This window comes from Cucurbita pepo, chromosome LG02 (genome assembly GCF_002806865.2).
Source record: "Cucurbita pepo subsp. pepo cultivar mu-cu-16 chromosome LG02, ASM280686v2, whole genome shotgun sequence".
Classification (NCBI taxonomy): Eukaryota; Viridiplantae; Streptophyta; class Magnoliopsida; order Cucurbitales; family Cucurbitaceae; genus Cucurbita; species Cucurbita pepo.
The window spans coordinates 11,319,321-11,332,197 of NC_036639.1; the positions used below are offsets into that span (position 1 = coordinate 11,319,321).

General features: G+C 34.8%; 2 protein-coding genes across 2 annotated transcripts; one reads left to right on the top strand and one right to left on the bottom strand.

The window, feature by feature from the left end:
* Positions 1–3,653: 3,653 nt before the first annotated feature.
* On the top strand, positions 3,654–4,817 carry LOC111787434 (transcription factor MYB62-like). The gene is made up of 3 exons (XM_023667392.1): positions 3,654–3,807; positions 3,890–4,019; positions 4,184–4,817. Exons 1-3 carry the CDS (start codon positions 3,654–3,656, stop codon positions 4,704–4,706), a joined length of 807 nt encoding a protein of 268 aa, XP_023523160.1. The 3' UTR covers positions 4,707–4,817.
* Positions 4,818–7,521: 2,704 nt separating this feature from the next.
* On the bottom strand, positions 7,522–8,695 carry LOC111787446 (transcription factor MYB48-like). Its single transcript, XM_023667409.1, has 3 exons — positions 8,442–8,695; positions 8,182–8,311; positions 7,522–8,096 (listed from the first exon to the last, which is right to left on the bottom strand). Exons 1-3 carry the CDS (start codon positions 8,557–8,559, stop codon positions 7,688–7,690), a joined length of 657 nt encoding a protein of 218 aa, XP_023523177.1. The 5' UTR covers positions 8,560–8,695; the 3' UTR covers positions 7,522–7,687.
* Between the last annotated feature and the right edge of the window lie 4,182 nt (positions 8,696–12,877).

The following is a 12,877-nucleotide window of genomic DNA, read 5'->3' on the forward strand; positions in this document are numbered from 1 at the left end:
CTCTCTTCCCTTGCCCTCGTTTTCTAAAACCTTCTTCTTAAACTGAAGGTAGAGGCTTAGCTCACTTGTGGTTGGAAAGTGAATCCGCTGCCATCAAGAGTTTGATCAATGATACATGAATAAACAGAAACTACATTCAAATGAGAATAAAAAAAGTTGATAGTTACTATTTATATGGACGTGTACCTTTCTTTTAGGTCATTTAATTAGTTAAAATATTTAAAATATAAAAACTAAAATGGGATTAAAATAATAGTTTAATGTAAAAAAGTATTGGTCAAACAAAAAGGTTTTGAAAAAAAAAAAGCCACCTCAATTAAAAGCCGGTGCCACGTGTCAATACCCGAATGGAACAGTGTGTACTTTAAAATCCAAGTATACAATAAAAGTAAACAAATATAATTTGAAATATAAACAAAAGAATAAATAATAATATTAATTAATTAATTAAAAACAACATGTCTTTGTCATTTAGTTACAGCTATTTATATATGGCGGCACCAAAGCAAGACCTGTAACGCACATGGTGTGGGGACCATTAGATCATCGACACGTGTACAGTATAAAAACAAAAGTGAGGTTGTTAGCACGTGCCGCACGAATGCGTTCTATGCGACACGTGGCGGCTTTTCCGTGTTAAGTGGCACGTGCAATTACTACACGTCGTCGTTTTGAGCTAGAGAGGAATTTAAAAGGAACAAGTAATTAGGTAATTTTTCATGCACTACACATTTGGTTTGAATGGGTTACAGCTTTGGTATGGATTCATTGTATTCAAAAAATTAATGTTAATCTTGAGTTGAATTCATTGTTTGTTTGTGTTACAAGTTAGTGGGATTTAGCAGAGATTTGGAATTTTTGTGAAACATATGTTCTTTTCACATACAAATTAGTCATTCGAATATCATTACTCGTTCTTCCCGTTTAGTTTAGTTTCAATTGATTCAGTTGACTCGTTTAGGTTTTAAGCTCGATTTCTCTGAATGAATGGATATCGTAGCTGATAAATGTTTGGTCAAAGCAAGTTTAAAAGTATCAACAAAAGCTTGGACAACAAACGAGCTTGCTCTTAGAATACCTAAACTGGTTGGATGAAATTGATTGTTCATGAATAACATGTTTCATGTGGCCTTATTACTTATTATAATTGATGTAATGATATTCGAATGAACCGTGTGATCCATGTACTTCCTTGTCGGTTATGATTGCTATGTTAACAAAATTATGTTTATGCCTTGTGAGACACTACAATGTACCATGTATGATAAACATGAATGAAATATTGAATACGAGCATACATATGGTAAGAAATTTATGTCATGATAAATATGAAAGTATTATGTGAATCATCTCTTTGAACGAAAAATTTCAATGTGGAATCTCACGCATGTTATATGTCAGTACGATCATTAGTTACTTCTCTAGTATGTTATGTATAAACATGTACACTACATATAGTCATGACATATTTTAAGATAAAATCCACTTTAAATAATTTTGCGTACAGATACCTTCCACCACCTTTCTTTTCTTAATGGGCTTGCTCTATTCTCCTATATAGTTTTTGCCCCAAAGTTAGTGGACATCGATGATAACTAGACTCAACTTTTCATCATTTAGATTATCCTAAAACAAGCTCAAGAGAATATGAACAACGTCAGTGGTTGATGACTATTAGTTGTCTACATAAGTAAACAAATGGCTAATATGATCTCTCTGCCTCGTTAGTCTACACGGCCCCGACTATTATTTATTCACGAATCATCTAGTAACGTAAATAAACGAAAGAAACCGATGATTAGATTTAGTGGTAGGGGTCCTAAATAAAAGAAATAGAAGAAGCAAAAAAAAAGTGGTTCATAGGGCTTGCTTTGAGTGTGACAGATTCCTCACATTGCCTCCTTAAGGATTTGGATCTTCCCACATAAAGGGACAATTCAATGCTCTTTTTTCCATTTTTATATTCATCTTTTATTTCACATCTTTCAAATCCATCTCTATTCATTTTCTTTTAATATTTATGATAATTAGTTTTATAAATATCAATTTAATTCTCTCGTTATATTACGATATTATAATTTACAAAAATTACATAATTTATCGATTCATGAACTAAACGTGAATCATATCAACTCATTTTTCCACGTAATCCAAATATATTCACTTGAGGGTACCCAAAAATAATACCATTATTAAAGTCTTGAGCTAGATAGTCTCTCACGTAATTCTACCCTCTTTTATTTAATAATAATAATAATAATAATAAAGCTTTTTATCATGGATAGAGACGTCTGTAGAGTGGGTAGAGACGGGAAACCTTCTCCATCTCCGCCGCCTCCACTTTTTTTTCAATTCTCATCTCCACGGAATTCTCAAGAATCAGAGCGAAAATTTTTCATTAAAAAATTGTGGACAGAAAATTTTGTCCTCTCTTCTCTTATATATATATATATATATATTAAAAACTATTTAGAATGGATTTTCGTATCTGACAAATTAAATGAATATCTCTTATTATGAAGCGTTTAAAATAATATTACAAAATATCGAGAAAAAAAGCTTCATTTAGGCCCCCACCAAGAATCACAAAGTTTGCAACCAAAAAATAGAGGAATTTATCCAAAGAATAAAAACATGCATATTATTATTATTATTATTTATTTATTATTATTATTATTAAAAAGTGTTGAACTTTTGGTAGAGATTGTGGTTTGAATTGAAAAACACAAAAACACAGCTCAATCATACCTCATATCCATTAATGTTCTGATTCCCCATTTTTCCATTATTTGACGGGTTTAAGATTTGAAATTTAGATACGTGCATGATAGCTTCAATATTCTTCGACATCCCTATACAGATCACAGCATATGAGTGAGGACAAAGTATAATAAAAAGATCTCTGTTGATTCAAATCCTCGACATAGATGGTTACAATTTATGATATCAATACCAAGTAAGTATATATACTCGTTTTCTAGAGTATATATTTGTCTCGAAAAGGAAAAAGAAAATGGGAATATGAAAGGACAATAGAGAGGAGAAAGCAAAGAAAAAGATGAGAAAGGCATCACTTTGTTAAGCCTATGGCCTTTGAAATTCTGATGCTCATCTCCCATCGAGAGGCCCCTTTGAATTTCATTGTGTTTCTTGTAATTCTTTGAGGGAAAATGGGATACAAACAAAACCCATTTGATAGAACATCCCAAAAATGATATTGATTCAAGAACAAGCTCAAGATTGAATGGGAAATCATGATTTAAAATGAAAAGGGTATGTAATAATTATGAACAATCATGGGAGAGTTGAAGATAATGGACATGAATGAAAGGGTGACCAGGTTCATTGTTCATTAATTTTAACGAAAAAGTTTGTCTCAAAGAACCAAATTAAAAGGAAGTTTGGATAGCTCAGCTCAGCTCAGGTCAGCTGATTTCCCCATTTCAGAAAATTCCAATTCCCACGCAATGTACTAAAAAGGGACACAAACCCTTTCATTGTCAAACCATAGTTTTATGAATTGCTTCATATCTTGTGGCTTTGTGCCTTTATTTTGGCCCTTTCTCATTGTTTTCCCTCTATAAAACCCTTTGTTTTTGCCATTTGTTATGCACATCTACACTCCAATAATACCCTCTTTGCCTCTTGTCCCTATGGCTGGTGTGTCAAATACTGCAGCCCATAGGCCAAGTGAGGAAGAAAGTGAGCTAAGAAGAGGGCCATGGACTGTTGAAGAGGACACATTGTTGATTCATTATATTGCTGCTCATGGTGAAGGCCAATGGAACCTATTGGCTAAACAAGCTGGTATTTATACACACTTGCATTCTCTCCATTCCGAATTCTCTCGTCTTGTCTCGCCTCTTCTTCGAACGTTGTCTTTTGTCAGGTCTCAAGAGAACGGGAAAAAGTTGCAGATTGAGATGGCTGAATTATTTAAAACCCGATATTAAACGCGGGAATCTCACTCTTCAAGAACAACTCCTCATCCTCGAACTTCATTCCAAATGGGGTAATAGGTATATTGACGATCATATTAATTTGATTTACAAACACTTTTTAGAACGTAATTTATAGAATTTGTTTTAAAAGTATTGATATTTGATTAAAAGTTTAAAGATTCAAATCTTTCTCGTAGGTAAAAAATTGAAGACATACCTAATTTCTTTTTTTTTTTTTGTAGGTGGTCAAAAATTGCACAAGAACTACCGGGGAGAACGGATAACGAGATTAAAAACTATTGGAGGACCCGAGTTCAAAAACAGTTACGTCAGCTGAAAGTACAAGCTCACAGCAGGAAACTTTTGGATGCCATTTGTCATTTGAGCATGCTAGAAGCCATGGACCAAACATCCAATTACTCCATAAATTTGCCTCCATCTCTCCATAACATGAACTTACCAAACTCATCGAATAGTACTGTTGTTCTTCCGGCCAACCATGGCAGCAGAGCTCCTCCACCGCCGCCGCCTCCACGTTCCGTCCAGCAATGGCCTGAAGTCTCAGCATGGCCACCAAGTCCTTGTGGTGAATTCATGGAAGCTTGGAGGTTTGACATGGTGGGGCAGAAGCAGCAACATGAGGCAGTTGGTGCGTTGGGTGATTGGGAAGTTGGTGATCGTGATGCCCAAATGATAGCACCAGATTGGGTGTTGGAGGATGCCATGGTTGAAAACTTGTGGAGCTTGGATCATCACTTGATATAATAATATAGTTGCTTGCTGTGAACCCTTTTTTGCATTCTAGATTCTAATTTTATGTGTAATCTGTTTAGATTTTAGAACTTAGGAAGGTTAAGTTGGAGGAAATTTTCTTAAAATAAAGTTTAAAGGTGTTGGGAAAAAATTAATTGTTATGTATCCCCACGTAATGTAAACACTACGTCTTTCAGGCTCACTAAATTAAGGGTATAACTCTGATATCATGCACTAATTTAAAGGTATAACTTTGATATCATGTTAGGGACCATAAATCTTTACATTGATATGATGTTGTCCACTCAGAGAATAATAAGCTCTCGTGACTTTGCTTTTGTTTTTGGTTTCTACTCTGACCAGTGTTTCACACCGTCCAGTGACTAGATAGAACAAAATCAACATAAAGCAAAAACATTGAAAATGTGAAAAATATGGTAAAATTTTGCGCGGTTTTAAAAGACATGCAATATCAGTGTCAAAAGTTTCAAGTTATTTACAAACTGAGAAGGGTTGTGGGATACAAAAGAATACAAAATCAATCCTAAAAGGAATACAAGATACTAATTTGACAAGAAAGTAAAAAAAAAATAACCGAAGAGTATAATGAAGATTCTGCAAGCGTGTCAAGAGTGCAGTTTGGACCGAACAATTGTGTTATCAAAATCATAAATATTTTTGTAGATTGAAGCTAGACCCGTGTTTTGTGTCGACACGATTTTTAAAGAACGAACCTTATTTTTCAAGAGTTTAGACACCATTTAATTTATTTGAATCGAACGAACCATAATAAATTTATAGCACAATCCAATTCTAGTTTAGGATGAGGTTGATTGGACGTTTTCAAACATCATCAAGTTCATGAACCTGATTAAACTTTGATGAACGTGAAAAATATTGGTTTCACTGATAGCCAAATGAGGTTAAACATATGAGACACTTCCACCAAAATTGGAAAACATTACCAAACATGTTCCTTTGAAAAGTTGACCATTGGATGTCTTTTCAACGGAATAATACTAATAATAAGAAGAATTTGACTGCTATTTGTCATCCTTGATGGATTTTACCGCTGCTCATCAGCCGCCACTCAGCTGCCAGCAGCCATACTTTAGATAGCAACCAAGATTTGTNTTTTTTTTTTTTTTTTTTTTTTTTTTTTTTTTTTTTAATGGTTGAAGTGAACCGTTGAAATTTCTATGATTTTGTTGTTTGTTCGAGCCGTTGGTATGCTCTAAGGAGATATTGACGATTCATATATGTTGATAATTGTTAGAGTTCCACCGTGGCTAATTAAGGAGAAGATCATGAGTATATAAGTGAGAGATATTATGTCTATTTGTACTAGGTTTTTGAGAAAAGAAAAAGTACAACCATGAAAACTTATGCTCGAAGCAGACAATATCATACTAATATAGAGGGTTGTTGTCCTAACATGGTATTAAAGTCATGTCAATAGAATTCTCAAGGCACGTCTTCTTAGAATACCAACGTGAAGGATAGGATAATTAAGAAAATTTTAAAAGAATTGAAAATCACTATCTATACCAGCAAGGTACACATTTTTTTTAGTGACTCGGTCATAGGAACTACACAGTTTAAGTGTGTTTTGTTTGGAGTAATTCTATATTGGGTGGTCTTGTGGAAAGGATTTGTGTTGGTCTGTGGGGATAGTTTTCACCCTTAAAAGCGATGAGTAAATAACGTGACCATGTCGTAGAGGATGTAGGAGAACGCCAAGACACACAGATGTGAAATCTGAATTTTGAACCCGACGGAGCATATCATTCAATCCTATTTCAATATATACTCCTCCAAAGCTTAAGGGTGGAGTGAATCCAATCCCATCCGGCATAGACAGGTAGAGTTCACTCATTCGGGAGTGTATAGTTTATAGTGCTCATAATTAATTTATATGTATGCTTAAAATGGAATACCTTTTTTTGTTGTCGGTGGAAATTGGGCAACTTTCACTATGATTCGATTATATATGAATTGTGTAAACTAATAATAGTTATCTAATGAATATGTAATGGAATTCAAAAGCTAAGCACTATGGTCGGATTAATCTTAAATTAATTTGTTCGTAAAACATTATATTATAAATGAATGAGCACCACGTCCTCTTGACATGTCCACCTCCCATTATCATATTCCAAGTGCTCGTTTTCCCAAATCTCTCTCAAAAGTAGGTTTCAACCATAATTAATCTTATTTTTTATATATATAATTGTTGGGTCAAATTTAATCCGCCGAACCAACTTAAAAACAGGGTTACAATCTAACTTGACATTCGTGACAGATGTTAAAGATAAGTTGTGATCGGTAAATGTTTGATTTTTGAGATTTTATGTGAGATCCCACATCGATTAAAAAAAAGGAACAAGTGACAACTAGGACGTTGAGTCAAGTGGACACTGGGCAGTGTCTCAGCGAGAACATTGAGCAGTTCAAGAAGGTGAAGGGGTGAAGGGGTGAAGTTCGTAAACTCTCATTAATCTTGAGTCTTTCCTTTCGAAATTGGACTAGCAGTTTTGCCGACCTAACCCAAAGTGGATTTTAGAAGAAGGGAAGAGTGGACAGAGCTTTGCAATAGGAGGATTTTTAGCTCTCTTGAAACGTTTATTGCTTGTAATCAAAATCGTACGTCTAAACCTAGTCTCACATCGATTGGAGAGAGAAACTAGTATCAGCAAGCAAGGATGTTGGGCTCCGAAAGTGGGTGGATTGTGAGATCCACACTGATCGGGGAGGAGAACGAAACATTTTCACGAGTATAATTAATGAGATAGGAGAGAGAGAGAGAGGAGTAATAGAGGGAATTTGGAAAGATATCACACAAAAGCTTAGAAAAGTAGCTTAGAAAGTGGGCATGAAGATGCATGAGATGGTGCAAGAAAGTGTAAAGAAAACTCCAAATGCTATACAGGTCAGAGCTTTCCCCCTTACCCTCTAAAACAAAAACACACCTTCTATTAACAAATTTAAATGAATCAAATCCCAAACTTTTCCTCCGCCACCTTCCACGGCGGCGAGTACTCCCCGTACTCCCACGGCGCCGGTGATGCCACTGGACCACAGCTCAACTTCTCATCACAAACCGCCTTTACAACACTCTCATCATCAATATCTCTCCAAATATCATCCATCGAATAAGAGTAACCCTTTTCATCCTCTTCACCCATATAACATGACCAATCCCCACCCGTGTCGTAGAAGCTCTCTTCTCCGATATCAATCGTCGGGACCGAGTCAACCGTCGACGAGGACGACGGCGACACCACAACATGATGAACCGCAGCTTTCTTTTTCTCTTGCGCCAATTTTCTCACATGGGTTCGCCAAAAATTCTTTATTTCATTATCCGTTCGTCCCGGAAGCTTCCGAGCAATCTTAGACCATCTAAAAATTAAAAAAAAAAACGTCAGAATCAATGTTAGGAATCACGACTCTCCACAATTGTATGAGCATGAATTCTCGTATTCACCTGTTGCCCCACTTGGAGTGGAGGTCGAGGACAAGGCGCTCTTCTTGGGGAGACATCTTGCCACGCTTGAGACCGGGGTGGAGGTAGTTAACCCACCGGAGACGGCAGCTTTTACCGTTTCTTTTCAAGCCTGCAAGGGAGGAGGAAGGGAGAGGTTAAAAGGAGGTGGTGGAGGAGGAGGAGGAGGAGGAGGAGGAGGAGAAGAGGGGGGGTTTTAATAAACCCTACCTATAATTTGTACTCTCCCGCCACCTTCAAACCTGATACTTTGGCGATGAAATCCCACCGGCGATCACCGAACAAACCAACAAAGCAGACCAATTGGAAGTCCTCTTGCTCTGTCCATGGCCCTTTTCTGACACTTTCCTCTTGCACCATGTTGTGTCTTGTTTTTCTCTCTCTTGTTCTTGTTGTTCTTGTTGTTCTTGTTGTTGTTGATGATTGTGTTGGTAGGAGATTTATATAAGGGGTTAGTTTGTGGACATGGTGGAAGGTGTATAGGCATAACAAATCTCTCCCTTTCATTCTTGATAAAATAATAGCTTATGGGTTTCATATCTTCTTTATCTCCTGATTAAGATAATAGGGAAAAGTTTTCAAGATAACAAAATTTAGTGTGGGTCTCTTTTTTTTTTCTTTAACAAAAAAGAGAAAGTGACTTTGAAGTTATCTATTACTTTTCCGTGAAGAAACAAAGAGACCCACGAAAATGAATCGAGAATTTTGTAAGGATGAAGATTGAAACAGGTGATGAGAATGGAAGTGTGGGATCCCACGTCGATTGGAGAGAGAACGAGTGCTAGCGAGAACGTTGGACCCTGTAGGGGGTGGATTGTGAGATCCCACATCGGTTGGAAAGGAGATTGAAGCATTGTTCATAAGTGTAAGGGTGTAGAAACCTCTCTTAAACCGACGAGTTTTAAAATCCTTGAGGGGAAGCGTAAAAGGGAAAACCCGAGGAATAAATGCNGAGAAAGTGACTTTGAAGTTATCTATTACTTTTCCGTGAAGAAACAAAGAGACCCACGAAAATGAATCGAGAATTTTGTAAGGATGAAGATTGAAACAGGTGATGAGAATGGAAGTGTGGGATCCCACGTCGATTGGAGAGGGAACGAGTGCTAGCGAGAACGTTGGACCCTGTAGGGGGTGGATTGTGAAATCCCACATCCGTTGGAGAGGAGATTGAAGCATTGTTCATAAGTGTAAGGGTGTAGAAACCTCTCTTAAACAGACGAGTTTTAAAATCCTTGAGGGGAAGCGTAAAAGGGAAAACCCGAAGAATAAATGAAAAATTTTGTGAGGATGAAGATTGAAACAGGTAATGAGAATGGAAATGTGAGATACCATATCGATTAGAGAGGGAAACGAGTGTCAGTGAAGACGCTAGACCACGAAAGGGGGGGAAGCATTCTTCGTAAAGGTGTGGAAACCTCTTCTAAGCATACGCGTTTTTAAAAATCTTGAGAGGAAGCCCAAAAGGAAAACTCGAAGAGAACAATACCTATTGAGGGTGGACTTATCTACGTATCAATCAAAAAAATTAGTGGTCAATTGCTCGAACAATAAAAAACCCTATATTTTAAAAATGGTCAAAAATACCCTCAATGTTCGATATTGGATGACCAACGTTAAAATTTCATCTTAATATACCGTCAACCTTTCAAGGTCGTAGTAACAATTTGATCAAATAAACTCTAAGAACCTAAAGTTCACAGTCATAACCTTCCGAGGTTAATTTGTCATCGTCTTACTTTGTGGTATCTATTTCTAGCTCGGGAAAATTAAAAAGAAAATATTTTTAAAAAACGAGTTTATGTTAACAAAAATAAATAAATAAATAAAAGATATTACACCATTTACAATACCTTACCAAATATGAATATTTTAATGATGTATTTAAAATTGATGAATTAATCTTATTTACTTATTTTATTTTTAAATGTCGCAATCATATTGTATTAAAACGACATATTTTTGGTTATCACCTAATCAATTATAATAAAAATATTACCCAGTGTTAATAAATTAGTAATAATAATATAAAAAAACATTTTATGGTGTTTTCATTGAATCTAATTAAAAAATTTTGTTGAAAATAAATAATTTAATTAAATGAATGGGGATTTTGCTTTTGCTTTACCAAGAATTTATAGGACCACACCATTAATATCCAAAATTAAATTATTTATTTATTTATTTATTTATTTATTGTTGATTTGGCTGACAGCTTAAATGGATTATATATTATAATAAGGTGTTAGTGGAATTTGGCATCACATGGCCTTCTCTCATTAATTTGTTAATCCCACCCATTTGCCTTTCCAAAAATAGTATTTTTTTTTAAATATTTTAAACATATCTACTCGGGAAGTCATTTTCGCACCCTTACTAATCAACGTCCGATCTCACAATTCACCCTTTTGTGACCCAGCGTCGTGGCTGCCACACCGCTCCGAACCTGACTTTGATACCATTCGTAACAGTCTAAGCTCACTTCTAGTAGATATTGTCTGATTTTACTCGTTATGTATCGTCGTCAGCCTCACAGTTTAAAAAGTGTCTACGGTAGAGAAGTTTCTACGCCCTTATAAGGATTGTCTCATTAACCGTGAGATTGACGGCAATACAACGGACAAAAGCGGACAATATCTACTAGGGAAGAATTTGGGCATTAGATTTATAATAAAACTTTTACCATAATATTTTTTTTTTTTTTCATACTCGTTTATGATTAAATTGTAAATTTTGTCCGTATGAAATTTAACAAAATTCAAATTTAGTTTCTATAACACTCCGTCTATGATTTGAATCAAGATTTGAAATCTGGATTCAGGGTTTCATGGTTTTGACATTCTCTGCAACCTAAACTGAACCAGTTTTTGTTGTTGATTCTTCGTTTCGAAATGAAGAAGGCAATACGTGGTCGATGGAGGGTGACGATGAAAACACGATCAGCTGCCTCCTTTTCTTACCTACTCATATTTGGTGTTCATAATAATGCTGGCAAGCATAAATGAGTCAAGAGGATGCACACGAGGATATCCCCACTAAACCATTCTCATGCTTTGATTTCAGCCATAAACGCCACATACAACACATCGTGAACATCATCGTCCCATTTTGAGGAGCATCCTTGTCGCTGTTCATCTCGGATCATCATCATCAACATCATCGTATGTCTAGACTCGTGGTCAATCGACTAGCAATCAGTTGGTAAGCCCTTGAATTTGACCCTCAAGTTCTCAATTTTCGTGGGTTCTTGTTGTCAATTGCCTCATGTTTCTTAACTTTCAAATTCGTTGGGGTGTTAAGATCGTCGTCCTACTTCGGTTACTATCATTATGCTTCGTCATCGTGGATCGTCATGGATCACCAAAGTTGAAGAATAAAAGATATCGTGTGAGTTAACTTGTTTTAAAAATGCTTGAGTTTGCAATCCGCGCATTTTCATTCTTCATTTTAAAATTGATGTCGATATTTATATGATAACAAACTCGAATGAGCCTAGAGTTAGACTATAACTAAATTTATAGTTTAATACTCAAAATTTATATTGATTGACATTTATGATTTTAATCGATATCATCATTAATTTGAAGTTTTAAGTTTTTAAATGATACCTCCTCAAACTTTAGAGATATAAATTAATCGTACCCAATATTATTTTTTAGTTAAATTAATAAAAATACTCCTAAATTTTATATTTTGTTTCAAAAATACTTTTAAACTTTGAAAAGTTTCAATAATATCCTAAATTTTCTTTAAGAAAAATATCTAGAAACTATTAAGTTACACGTTCCATTATAATTATAGTTTTTAATTTATATTATTTTTTTTAGAAAAAAAATATATNTAGAAACTATTAAGTTACACGTTCCATTATAATTATAGTTTTTTAATTTATATTATTTTTTTTAGAAAAAAAAATATATTTGAAGCCAAAGTGGGATATTGTGGAACAGTTGAAGAGTCCATTATAAAAGGTGTATTAGGATGAAGTCTAGGACAATATTATATCATTATTGATATGAAATGAGTTTCATTCATTCTCGGAGTGGATAATAGTTTAGAATTATGATGTTTCATTAATATATTTTAAAACTTTTATTTACTTTAAGATTTTATTGTCATATAAGATGAAAGTTTTATTTTGAAGCTATAAAAAACATGTAATGTGATATCTGTAAAGTAGATTTGGAGCATGCAGTAGAAAGAACATTTATGTTTTCTTGTTTTTTTTTCAATTCTACGTGGTTTAGGATGCATATTTATAATTATTCAAGCTTGACATGATCAATCTTACTAGTGGAGTTATTCAAATCTCAAACAAGTGTTTTTGTTTTGAGATATTTGATCAACAAGGTAATTCGAATCTTACTTTCCGTTAGAATGATTCCTTGCCGTTTTGAGGTTCGTGGATATATTTAGATTTAAAGGTCTTATTATTCAACAAGGTTGTTAAATCAAGAGTGGCAATAATTTGGAATAAGATCAAATTGATTTGGTTTTCAGTATTTGTGAATCAACCGTTTCCATATCCAAGCGCTTATAAAAGTTCTTAAATTCGACTGGTTAGGGTTTCCATATCAATTATGAAGATCTGGAACTAGTGGTACTAGAGTCATTCTTCTAAAATTAGACCGAGTTAAATCGAACCAATTCATATATACCTCGAGACTACTAACACCCCTAC